The sequence below is a fragment of the Ranitomeya imitator genome, chromosome 2 (genome assembly GCF_032444005.1).
Source record: "Ranitomeya imitator isolate aRanImi1 chromosome 2, aRanImi1.pri, whole genome shotgun sequence".
Classification (NCBI taxonomy): Eukaryota; Metazoa; Chordata; class Amphibia; order Anura; family Dendrobatidae; genus Ranitomeya; species Ranitomeya imitator.
In genome coordinates this window covers 375,749,852-375,762,674 of record NC_091283.1, presented here as the reverse complement: position 1 = coordinate 375,762,674, position 12,823 = coordinate 375,749,852, and the positions used below count along the sequence as shown (strand labels likewise).

Genomic DNA, 12,823 nt, shown 5'->3' with positions numbered 1-12,823 from the left:
GCCCTGGACGCATATTTCCATGGATTTTATTTCGGATCTTCCTGTTTCCCAGAAGATGTCTGTTATCTGGGTTGTTTGTGACCGGTTCTCTAAAATGGTCCATCTGGTACCTTTGCCTAAGTTGCCTTCCTCCTCAGATTTGGTTCCATTGTTTTTTTCAGCATGTGGTTCATTTGCATGGCATTCCGGAGAATATTGTGTCTGACAGAGGTTCTCAGTTTGTCTCTAGGTTTTGGCGGGCCTTTTGTGCTAGGATGGGCATTGATTTGTCTTTTTCTTCGGCGTTTCATCCTCAGACTAATGGCCAAACTGAGCGAACTAATCAGACCTTGGAGACCTATTTGAGATGCTTTGTGTCTGCTGATCAGGATGATTGGGTGTCTTTCTTGCCGTTGACCGAGTTTGCCCATAATAATCGGGCTAGTTCGGCTACTTTGGTTTCACCTTTCTTTTGTAATTTTGGTTTTCATCCTCGTTTTTCTTCGGGGCAGGTTGAGCCTTCTGATTGTCCTGGTGTGGATTCTGTGGTGGACAGGCTGCAGCAGATTTGGACTCATGTGGTGGACAATTTGACGTTGTCTCAGGAAAAGGCTCAACGTTTTGCTAACCGCCGTCGGTGTGTTGGTCCCCGGCTTCGTGTGGGGGATTTGGTTTGGTTGTCTTCTCGTCATGCTCCTATGAAGGTTTCTTCCCCTAAGTTTAAGCCTCGGTTTATTGGTCCTTATAAGATTTCTGAAATTATCAATCCGGTGTCTTTTCGTTTGGCTCTTCCAGCCTCTTTTGCCATTCATAATGTTTTCCATAGATCTTTGTTGCGGAGATATGTGGTGCCCGTTGTTCCCTCGGTTGATCCTCCTGCCCCGGTGTTGGTTGAGGGAGAGTTGGAATATGAGGTTGAGAAAATTTTGGATTCTCGTTTTTCGAGGCGGAGACTTCAGTATTTTGTCAAGTGGAAGGGTTATGGCCAGGAGGATAATTCTTGGGTTGTTGCCTCCGATGTCCATGCCGCCGATTTGGTTCGTGCTTTTCACTTGGCTCGTCCTGATCGGCCTGGGGGCTCTGGTGAGGGTTCGGTGACCCCTCCTCAAGGGGGGGTACTGTTGTGAATTCCGCTCTTGGGCTCCCTCCGGTGGTTGTAAGTGGCACTTGTGAGTTCTGCTCTTGGGCTCCCTCCGGTGGTATGGCTGCTCCTTGGATTTAGCAGTCTGCAGCTGCTTCCACTGATTGTCTTTCTGCTCGGCTATTTATGCCTGGCTCTTCCCTTCAGCCAGTGCCACTTGTCTATGGTTCCTGGTTGGATTCACATCTCTCTTGGATTTCCCTGATATCCTGACCAGTTCAGCAAAGTTAAGTCCTTGCTTGCTCTTTTCTGTCCACAGGTTGTGGACTTATTCGTTCTGTGCTTTCTATGTTTTGTCCAGCTTGTCAGTATGGATTAATTCAGTTAAGATGGAAGCTCTGGGAAGCAGATTTACCCTCCACACCTTTAGTCAGGTGTGGAGATTTTTGTAAACTCTGTGTGGATTTTTGTAGTTTTTAATACTGACCGTACAGTATTCTATCCTGTCCTATCTATCTAGCTAGACTGGCCTCCTGTGCTACATCCTGGTTTCATTCTGTGTATGTCTTTTCCCTCTCCACTCACAGTCATTACTTGTGGGGGGGCTATCTATCCTTTGGGGATTTTCTCTGAGGCAAGATAGTTTTCCTGTTTCTATCTTTAGGGGTAGTTAGTCCTCAGGCTGTGACGAGGTGCCTAGGGAGTGACAGGAGCATCCCACGGCTACTTCTAGTGTTGTGTTGAGCTTGGGGACTGCGGTCAGTACCGGTACCACCTCCTTCAGAGCTCGTCCCATGTTGCTCCTAAACCACCAGTTCATAACACCACACTAACTGCATATTTAGTGTCTCCCAGTCCAATATGACCTCCTCATCCCACAATCTCTCTGTCAGTGTCCGTCAATACCATGTTGAGGGACCCCTACTCTTCTCCATTTATACCTTTGGCCTGGGACAGTATCATCAATATGCTGATGACACTCAGATCTACTTCTCTGGTGCAGATGTTACTTCTCTGCTGTCTAGAATCCCAGAGTGTCTATCAGCCTGTAAGAGAGTGTCTGGGACAATCATGCTCTTTCTCTTCTCTAATAAAATGGGTGCGCTTTTGTGTATTACAAATGTATTTCAAGTGCAGATAATATTATGGGCACTAATGTGAATGCTGTAATATGAATCATTTTTTTTAAATACTATTATTGTGTATAATGTACTGATGTATTAGATATAGGGAAAGGATAAGACATAGGATATAGGTATTGCGTTAGATTGAAGATAGGTGTGGGAGAAGTGCAGTGGAGGGCACAATCAAGAATCAGGAAATGGGTAAGTATAGTATAAGAACAGTTAACGTATTCAGGAACAGCCTCATTATGGGAGGGGTAGGGGTGGTTAAAAGATTAAGTACTTCCTGGTTTTAGTCAGATAGAAATAAAAATGAGAAAATTAGATAGAACAAGTGATTAGTGAAGTCCAAGGCCAGAGGGCTGAGAAGCACAAGAAAGTACGATCTTTTGGAGCAGCATGCGGATGGCCGCCACTTACTTTAACGAACCTTCCCAGAACGTTCGGGGCCTATGGCCAGAAATAGGCACGGTGGAGCTTGCCTTATTCTCTTCCCAGAAGGGGAAACCGTACGGGAAACTGTATAAGGAAAGTGGGTCGGAACAAATGAAAGCTGCGGAGTCGAATAGAGTATTCCAGGGGCAATAAGCCAGATAGGGATAACTCAGGCTAAAAAGACGTGAATGTAACATCGCACTGTGCTGTGACTAAGATGGAGATTGGACTGTTTAGTAAAGTTAATTTGCTTGAAAAGGATCAAGTGTCTCCTGTTCAATGTGTGACTTTTGCTGGATCTGGAATCGAGGAGTCAGCGAAGGCTTCAAGCAAAACCGTGACAGTTGTATCGTCCACACACACCTCAAGGGAAATGGTACATTATTTACTTACTAGATGGTGGCCCGATTCTAACGCATCGGGTATTCTAGAATATGCATGTCCACGTAGTATATTGCCCAGCCACGTAGTATATTGCCCAGTCACGTAGTATATTGCCCAGTCACGTAGTATATTGGCCAACCACGTAGTATATTGCCCAGCCACGTAGCATATTGCCCAGCCACGTAGTATATTGCCCAGCGACGTAGTATATTGCCCAGTGACATAGTATATTGCGCAGCCACATAGTATATTGTCCAGTTACGTAGTATATTGCGCAATGACGTAGTATATTGTGCAGCCTCGTAGTATATTGCCCAGTTGCGTAGTATATTGCCCAGCCACATAGTATATTGCACAGAGTCACGTAGTATATTGCACAGCCCACATAGTATATTGCCCAGTGACATAGTATACAGCACAGAGCCACGTAGTATATTGCACAGCGATGTAGTATACAGCACAGAGCATATTGCCCAGTCACGTAGTATATTGCCCAGTCACGTAGTATATTGCCCAGTAACGTAGTATACTGGCCAGTCATGCAGTATAATGGCCAGTCATGTAGTATATTGCCAAGTTACGTAGTATATTGCCCAGTGACGTAGTATACAGCACAGAGCCACGTAGTAGATTGCACAGCAATGTAGTATACAGAACAGAGCATATTGCCCAGCCATGTAGTATATTGCCCAGTCACGTAGTATATTGGCTAGTCACGTAGTATATTGCCCAATTACGTAGTATATTGCCCAGTGATGTAGTATACAGCACAGAGTCACGTAGTATATTGCCCAGTCACGTAGTATATTGGCCAGTCACGTAGTATATTGCCCAGTGACGTAGTATACAGCACAGCCACGTAGTATATTGCACAGCGATGTAGTATACAGCACAGAGCATATTGCCCAGTCACGTAGTATATTGCCCAGTCACGTAGTATATTGCCCAGTCACGTAGTATATTGGCCAGTCACGTAGTATATTGGCCAGTCACGTAGTATATTGGCCAGTCACGTAGTATATTGTCAAGTTACGTAGTATATTGCCCAGTGACGTAGTATACAGTACAGTGCCACGTAGTATATTGCACAGTGATGTAGTATACAGCACAGAGCATATTGCCCAGCCACGTAGTATATTGCCCAGTCACGTAGTATATTGCCCAGGCATTAACCCTGTGTTAGCGGTGACTGGAGAGGAGTATAGCGGGCGACAGGCACTGACTGCCGGGCGTAAGGAGCGGCCATTTTCTTCCGGACTGTGCCCGTCGCTGATTGGTCGCGGCAGCCATGACAGGCAGCTGCCGAGACCAATCAGCGAATAAATAACCGTGACAGAAAGACAGACAGAAGGACAGACGGAAGTAACCCTTAGACAATTATATAGTAGATGGGGTGCCAAGATGTGGGAACGCAGCAGACCCTTGCCCATGACTACCACCCTGCGCACCTTACAAGCCATATCATCCTTCTGCTTATCATGCTTCCTAAGGCTCAATGTGTACAAAATCGAACTCATCACTTTTCCCCATCCCACTCAAGTCCCATACCCGATCTCTCTATCACAATAATTGAAATCACGCTCTCACCTGTACCGTAAGTCTGCTGCCTCAGAGTAACCCTTGACATTGCCCGTTTTCCAAACCGCACATCCAAGTTCTTACCACCTCAAACTCAAAAATATCTCCATAATCCGTCCTTTTCTCAACCCTGAATCCAATAAAAGGTTAGTGCATGCCCTCAGCATCTTCTTCATGTACTGCTGCAACATCCTCCTCTGTAACCTCTCCGCTAGCACTCTCACACCTCTCCAGTCCATCCTTAACTCTGCTGCCCGATTAGTCCACCGCTCTACTCGCTACTCCTCCATTTCCCGGCTCTAAAATTCCCTTCATTGGCTTCCAATTCCCCAACGATTCCATTGTAAACTACTAACTTTGGCATACAAGGCCATCCATAATCTGTCTCCTCCATGTAGCTCTGAACTAGTCTTTTGGTATCTTCCCACATATAATCTCTGATACTCCCATGACCTCTTTCTCTCCTCCCCACTTGTAAGTTCCTCACTTATTTGCCTCCAAGATTTCTCTCATGTATCCCCCATCTTCTGGAATTCTGCACCCCAACACATCCTGTCCAGATGGAACTTGAAAGCCCATTTCTTCAAGAAAGCTACAGACTGCAATGGCCCCAATGTCAACTCACCACCAACAGAGCTGCTGCAAACTGCTAACCTACGGTTTCCTTCCCCATTATCCTGTAAACTTTAAGCCTGCAAGGGCAGGGCACTCTAATTTTTGTACCAGTCCATCATTGTCCATTTGTTCATTGTAATTTATATTTGTATGTTGTATATAAATCCTTTTCACATATACAGAACCATGGAATCAATGGTGAACTAAAAATAAATTATATTTTCCTGAAGTCTACACATTGTTTATCCCAATAGAAAGGCAGCATGCTTGGATATACATTGTCCTTTTTCTTATTTTTAAGGTTGCTCCTGTTCATTCACCTGATGAAATGGCTTTAGCAGAACTATAATTGATTAAATCACTCCCCAATTTCAGAATTAGGATGTATGAAAGCCAGCTGTCTTATGAGACACAATAGATTCTATTTGGAAGTAGAATCTGCGACTTCTCTACATTTAATGGTTACTACTCACCTGACTGGTCAACTGCAGGAATCTCTTCTTTACACTGCACATTACTTTTCAAATGAACGTTGGTATTTTCTTGCTTACAGTCCAGTAGAATAAGAGGACCGGGACATCTCTCTGGTGTTGTCCTCTTACTTGATAGAACTTGAGAAAACACATACAGGGACTGAATTCATTCTTTATATACAGATAATTACAGACTGAGTGTATTTAGTCCTGTCTATTACCTGGTGATGTGAGCCGCTGGGGAACCTCCATGATGACATCCTTGTATAGATCTTTATGTTTTTCTAAATATTCCCATTCTTCCATGGAGAAATAGACGGTGACATCCTGACACCTTACAGGAACCTGACACATACAATGATACGATCATCCAACCGATTCATTCATAGCGTTACTGTATAATGTCCCAGCAATCCCAGCAGTGTCACCTCTCCAGTCAGCAGTTCAATCATCTTGTAGGTGAGTTCTAAGATTTTCTTGTCATTGATATCCTCATGTATCAGGGGGTGAGGTGGAGGCCCTGTGATTTGGCTCAGGGGTCTTCCCCATCCCTCAGACATAGGGTCCTGACAGCGCTCAATGGAGGTAGTCTTCAGTACAGTGTAATCCTGGTTATGGAGAGACACATTAATAAATCTCACTACAGACATTTCCAGAGTCCTCACCTCTCCAGTTCTGTCCATCTGCTATTCCCATAGATAAGAATTATGTAATGTGACATCATCAGAATCTCTCACCTCTCCAGTAAGCCGAGAGAGGATCTCTAGGGTGAGGTGTAATATCCTCTTCGTCATCTTGTCTCTGTCCTTATCCATCAGGAAAGTTCTCTTATATAGATCTCCACTGAGAGGATCTGATATTGTAAGGACCTGAATGCCAATGTAAACTAATAAAGAATTACTGGTGATAAGGGGAAACATTTGGGGAGATATAACATGCAGATGTTTACTACCAATTAAACAATTGTAGAATTTTCTCCAAAATCTGGATTTGCAATGAATAAATTCCCTCAATATAAGAAGTCTCAAATTGCCTGGAAAACATCGGTAGAACATTGTGAGTTCCCTAGGAGTCAACTGAACATGTTTTGACTTCAATAATATAACCACAGCCTTTTAATGTCCAAATAACTTCAACCTATATGGCTAAGGGAAAGCAGATTGAAGTCAGAGGTAACCAACAGCAAATTGAACAACATACTGTAGTATCAGACTTTTCAGGCTACCTAAACAGTCAAAGCATTTCCCACATCCTCAGCATTATTATGGCTTCTCCCCTATGTGAATTCTCTGATGTGTATCCAGTTTATTTAGTTGGAAAGGACTTTCCACATACTGAACATGAAATTGGCTTCTCCACTCTGAGTGAGATCTCTGATATATAACAAAATATAGTTTAGTGCTATAATGTTTCCCATATACTGAACATGAAAATGACTTGTTTAAATTCTCTGTTATGCATTATTTGAATTAATGTTATTAGATTTCCTATATTCTGAAATTTAAACTAACTTGAACCCTGTATAAATTATCTGATGTGCAATACGATACAAGGTCACAGGAAGGAGACATAAGGCTGAGCAAATACACCTAACTTAAGCAAAGCTGCAACTGACACAGACTACTAACAGCTAGCTAGCTAAATACCTTGCAAATTATTAAGAATGGGAGCCACCTGGGGAAACACCTGCACACTAGACGAGATTGAGTAACGGGGATGTCAATCAAAATGCTAACAACTCACCACACCCCAGGATCAAGATGGATCACTTGACTGACACTCACAAAACCGACAGTCCAGCACACTCCAGATCCCATAGGGTGGTTGAGCTGTCACGCACATCGTCCCTTGGCCAGTCAATGTTGAAACAGTGACAAGTAGTCTTATTGATGAAAGGTTTATAAGATATGATTTGGGAAGACAAAATTTCTCACATTCTGTGCATGATTATGGCTTTTCACTGTGTGAGTTCTCTGAAGTGTAACAAGAACTGATTTCTAGTTAAATTTTCCTGCATTCTGAGAAGGACTAAGGTTTCTTAACAGGGTGAACTAGTTATGCTATATCATCTGTGAGGAAAATGTATAATATAAGTGTGACGATAATGTATGTCACGATATTGTATGAAATGTGATATGATTTTGTAGCTTGCCTGTTAGATCTATGCTTCGGGCTAAACCCCCCCTCTCTCTCTTTGTTTCTATGTGTGAGTGTGTGTTTAGCTATTCTTCTCAATGCTCTGCCCTGCCCCCAAGCCCAGGAAGGTTTATTGCGCTTGTGGCAGCACAAATCTCCCTCCAGCTGAAACTGGCCTGATTATCCTTCTCAAAGACATGCGGTTCTTTGTTCTGTTATAGTAAGATATTGGGCCACCGATTTGGGCTAGAAAAATAATAAGGATATATTGTGAATCTCCATCGACCGATCTATTAGCCACGATAAGCGCGGGCTTCTAGTTCCAACAGGGACAAAGTATGGATTTCGCTGGAACTATGCATCCCATCAAGCCCAAATTTGGTCTCATTAGAAAGCCAATGTTAATACAAGATGAACCCTGGGTGTGTTATGATTCCGACATGTTCTGTAGCGGAGATACAGGCATTAGACAAACTTGTGTGAAATTTAGTAAAACTGAAGAGATAGGAGGGTCTGAGGAAACCAGCCCTGTTAGTGATGTCACGGGGCTGTGGTTATTTAAGTGACTCCACTTTACCCAGCCTTCAGAGTCTGTCTGAGTCTGAGTTTTTTGCCTGAGGAGCTGTACTATGCATTGGAATATTTAGGAGCACTGCCTATCAGCATGGTTTTGCCTGAAATGACCTGAGAACATGTGAGTTTTACCTTTTCTCATTTAATCCCTTTATTTTATAATTACTTTGTACATATTTCAATTGTCTCTTTTGTAACATCTTTATATGCCTTTTTATAAACACTGCCTTAAACTTTCGGAGTAAAATATATAAATTACTAGTTTCGTTCTTCCTGCTCTAAAACGTACCCTAAGTCTTCTGAAGGGAATTACGCTACTGTTTTGGGTTAGCTTCGGACCCCTTTAATCGAAGCTGGTGGCAGCATACCGTGTGCTGTGCTATTGGGAGTTGTTGTAGCGACTTCGGCGTTGATAATTATTGTTCTTGCCTGCGTGGGAGTAGTTATATCGTCTCGCTGCAGCGTGCCCAATAGCCAGTACATAGCAGGCAGCCTTTCTGGTGACTAATTACCCTAGGTGCAGTACCTAATCTGACCTGAGGGTAAGGGGGGCACCAGAGAGCTGCAAGTTCAAGCAGAACTGAGAAGCGGGATATACATAAATCCCTGCAGTTCGTGGTATATTGAAGAGCAGTGGGATAACTACAATAAGCCCCTGCTGTAAACTAAGAGGTCCATAGACTTGTGTTTGGTTTTTTCATCACATTGTAACAGTGGAGGGATAACTAAGATAAGCCCCCCTGCACATGTGATAGCCGTCTGTTGGCCTAAAGTCACCCCGATCCGTGACTTGTGGGGTGACGGTCACGGTGTGAATCGTGACATCAACCCTTTTGTAATTTTTAGTTTGCTTAACAGTTTTTGATAGGACCTTTTTAAAATGTTCAGACGATAGATCTTTGCTTTGCTCTTCATAAGTATGTTGTGTTATGCTGTTATCTTCTGCTTTGAAATCTGAAGATATCCAATGTTGTTGTAATCTCCTGGAACAGTAATCTGCCAAAAACATAACCTGCATTAAAAAATATGTCTAAATAAAATAATGTACTTATGACGGTGACGGTGTGAATCGTGACATATTGGTGACAGCCGTGGGATCTTAGAGCATTAGTGATTTGGTTTGAGCAATCATTCCTCTCACTAAAAACTTGCAAAGTTCTTGCGAGGACTCTGCGCAAATAAGTTTGGAGAACGAAATCAGTGTTTATTAGTCCTGAGACAATTGTGTGTACTGGTAATTATCCCTTCCCTTTCTCATTGTTTTTATGTCCTATCTTTTATTTGGCAACCATGGATGTGCTGGAAGAAACCTATTATAAGCAGCAGACCAAAGACACCCTTATTGCCTTATACAGGTCACAGCATATATTGACTTTGCAGGCAAAAACAACTGGTCGCAGATCTGGTGGGAAGCCGCTCTAGACCAAGCCAGGCCACAGAGCCCAGTGCCCGCAGAAGCCAGCACAAGCGAACATGGTGCTGCAGCAGAGGTCCAACCACTGAATGCCGGCCCTATTGGACCCCCACCTGCTGGCGGTCTTGGAACTACTCCCTGCCGAGGACCGTGATGGACGTCTGCAGCTGATCCAGCAATACCAGGAGCGAGCCAAGTGGGAGGTTGAGAGAGCCAAGTGCCAAGCCCAGCGAGAACATGAATGGGAAATGCTCCGGCAGGGGGTGATGCCCTCTACCGCCCGGAGCCATGAGCCTAGCAGCGCTCAGATACCGAAGCCCCGGCCCGATCACTTTCCTGTTATGGAAAAGGACGGGGACACTTTTCTGCGGGCCTTTGAGAAAGCCTGCAGGCAGTACCAGCTGCCTACAGGAGAATGGGCACGATACCTGACCCCAGGGCTGAGAGGCAAAGCTCTGGAGGCGTTTGCTGCCCTCCCTCAAGAACAAGATGATGACTATGAGGCCATCACGCAGGCCCTGGTAACAAAGTACCAGCTTACACTTGAGGTTTACTGTAGAAAGTTTCGGAACCTCCAACGTGGCCCACACGACAGTTACAGTGATGTGGCACATGGACTGGTTACCCACTTTGACCAGTGGACCCAAGGACTGTCAGTGACCACCTTTGCACAGCTGCGAGACCTGATGATCAAAGACAAGTTCTTACATCTTTGCCCAGCTGAGGAGCGACAGTTCGTGATGGACAGAGAACCCAAAGATGTGACGAAAGCAGCACAGAGTGCCGATGCCTATGAGGCCAACCGTAGATCGGAAGTGTGAAAGTCAGTCACCACCAGCTGGAGAGGGGGTAAGCCTGCAACCAACGCCAGTACCCCTGCCAGCCAACAAACCAGAGGTCCTGTCCCCGTGGACAACAGCACCAGACCTTCCACCGAACCTCGCCAGTGTTTCTTCTGCAAGCGGACTGGCCATATCAGCCCCTACTGTCCAGACAAGCAGAAGAACCCCCCAGCCAAGGCCCCAGGGCCTAACAGCAGTTCTTTTGGTGGGTGGGGTGGCTGGGAGGGTGTGTGACAACGTACGGCACGTCACTGTGGGAGGCCATGTTGCTACAGGCCTCAAGGACACCGGGGCTGAACGAACCCTCATCCTATCCGAACTGAAGAAATCATTCCGGGGAAAACCCTAACTGTCACTGGGATTGAGGGCATCAGCTGTCCCTTACCAATGGCCCGGGTTTATATTGATTGGGGTGCCGGGAGCGGGGTGAAGGAAGTGGGGCTGTCTGATAATTTGCCCACTGATGTTTTGTTGGGGACTGATTTGGGGAGGATGGCTGCATACTACGTTCCTGACACCCCTCCCCAATCTGCTAATGAGGGTAACGTTAACCCTGATGATGATGATGATGGGAAATCGCATGTGTTACCTGATCATGCTTTATCTTGTAATGATGCATGTGATAACCATTTTTTCCCTAGGATTGATGGTGAAAATGTTGTACCTGTGCCAACTGAACATGATAACCATTTTTCTGCAAAGGTTAATGTGTCCATAGGTACAGGCGTGCTCAGCCACGTCGCTCTGCAGAGTGAGACGGCTGAGGAACCCCTAGCAGGGGCAAGTGTCGGTGCTACAGGAAATGGGGAGAAGCATGGGAACCGTGAGAAAGGTGATGCCATGAAATTGACCAGTGCCACAGAGGAAGGTAACTGGCCCATAAGTAGCACTGCCCCTGGAGTGTTGGGTGTGGATGGGGAGGTAGAGCCCATAGCATCGTTGGCTGATGGGTCTGCAGAAATCCCCGGGGAGACAGCCTACATAGCTGCTGTCACCCACAGTCAGAGTGCCCGGAACGCAGATAACTGTCTGCCTTCCGGACCCTCCTCAGTCATCATTGTGACTGAACCAGAGGTGGTACCAGAGCAGGTCTCAGAGGGTTCCCGTGGGGAAGGGACCCTGACATCGCTTCTGGCTTCCCCGAGCCAGGAGTTTCAGGCCGCTCTGCGCGCAGATGCAAGCCTAGAGAGTTTGAGACAACTCGCTGAGACGCCCACCTCCGGGACTGATAAGGAGAGGGTGTTCTGGGAACAAGGAAGGTTATACCGGGAGACAGTACCCGGAGAATCGCAAAAGGAGTGGTTGAGGGAAAGACAGCTGGTCGTCCCGTAGCAATTCCGGGGTGAGTTGTTACGGATTGCCCATGAGATCCCGCTAGCTGGACACTTGGGGATCAGCAAAACAAAGGCCCGGCTGTCTCAATACTTCTATTGGCCTAAGATGGGGACAGATGTGTCAAACTACTGCCGCTCTTGTATCACCTGTCAAAGAGTGGGGAAGGCGGGGCCTGCTCTTAAGGCTCCCCTGATCCCTTTGCCAGTGATAGAGGAGCCTTTCCAGAGGATCGCGGTGGACATTGTGGGCCCGCTGGCTGTCCCCAGCAGCTCTGGAAAGCAATATATCCTTACTGTGGTAGACTACGCTACTCGGTACCCAGAGGCAGTAGCTCTGTCATCAACTAGGGCAGATAAGGTGGCGGATGCCCTGTTGGCTATCTTTTCACGTGTAGGATTTCCCAGGGAGATGCTTACTGATCAAGGGACCCAATTTATGTCTCGCCTAATGGAGGCTCTCTGTAAGAGAATGCAGGTGAAGCACCTGGTATCGAGTGCGTATCACCCACAGACCAATGGCTTGTGTGAACGCTTCAATGGTACCCTCAAACAGATGCTACGCATGCTGGTTGAGACCCAAGGGCGCGACTGAGAGTGGTACCTCCCACACCTACTATTCACTTACCGAGAGGTTCCGCAGGCCTCGATGGGGTTCTCCCCCTTCGAGCTCCTGTACGGCAGGCGAGTCCGGAGACCCCTTGGGTTGGTAAGAGAATCCTGGGAAGAGGAGCCGAACCCTTCTGAAGTGTCCATAGTGGAGTATGTCATGCGCTTCCGTGACAAGATGCTGACTTTGAGGCAGTTGGTGCATGACAACATGACGCAGGATCAGGCTGACCAGAAGCACTGGTACGA

At 45.9% G+C, this 12,823-nt stretch overlaps 1 protein-coding gene across 2 annotated transcripts in view; it reads right to left on the bottom strand.

Annotated features, from left to right (window-relative positions):
* The window catches only part of LOC138664012 (zinc finger protein 585A-like), a 56,571-nt gene extending 47,071 nt beyond the window's left edge, over window positions 1-9,500 (bottom strand). Inside the window, exons 1-5 of one of the 2 annotated variants that reach the window (XM_069750413.1) lie at window positions 9,250-9,500; window positions 6,407-6,538; window positions 6,098-6,277; window positions 5,891-6,014; window positions 5,670-5,807 (exon numbers count right to left, since the gene is read on the bottom strand). In XM_069750413.1, coding sequence (XP_069606514.1) covers window positions 5,670-5,807; window positions 5,891-6,014; window positions 6,098-6,277; window positions 6,407-6,538; window positions 9,250-9,396 — 721 coding nt within the window. In that variant the 5' untranslated portion in view covers window positions 9,397-9,500. Of the gene's footprint in view, window positions 1-5,669; window positions 5,808-5,890; window positions 6,015-6,097; window positions 6,278-6,406; window positions 6,859-9,249 lie in introns of those variants that run through there. The other variant, XM_069750412.1, reaches the window with a different exon arrangement.
* Between the last annotated feature and the right edge of the window lie 3,323 nt (window positions 9,501-12,823).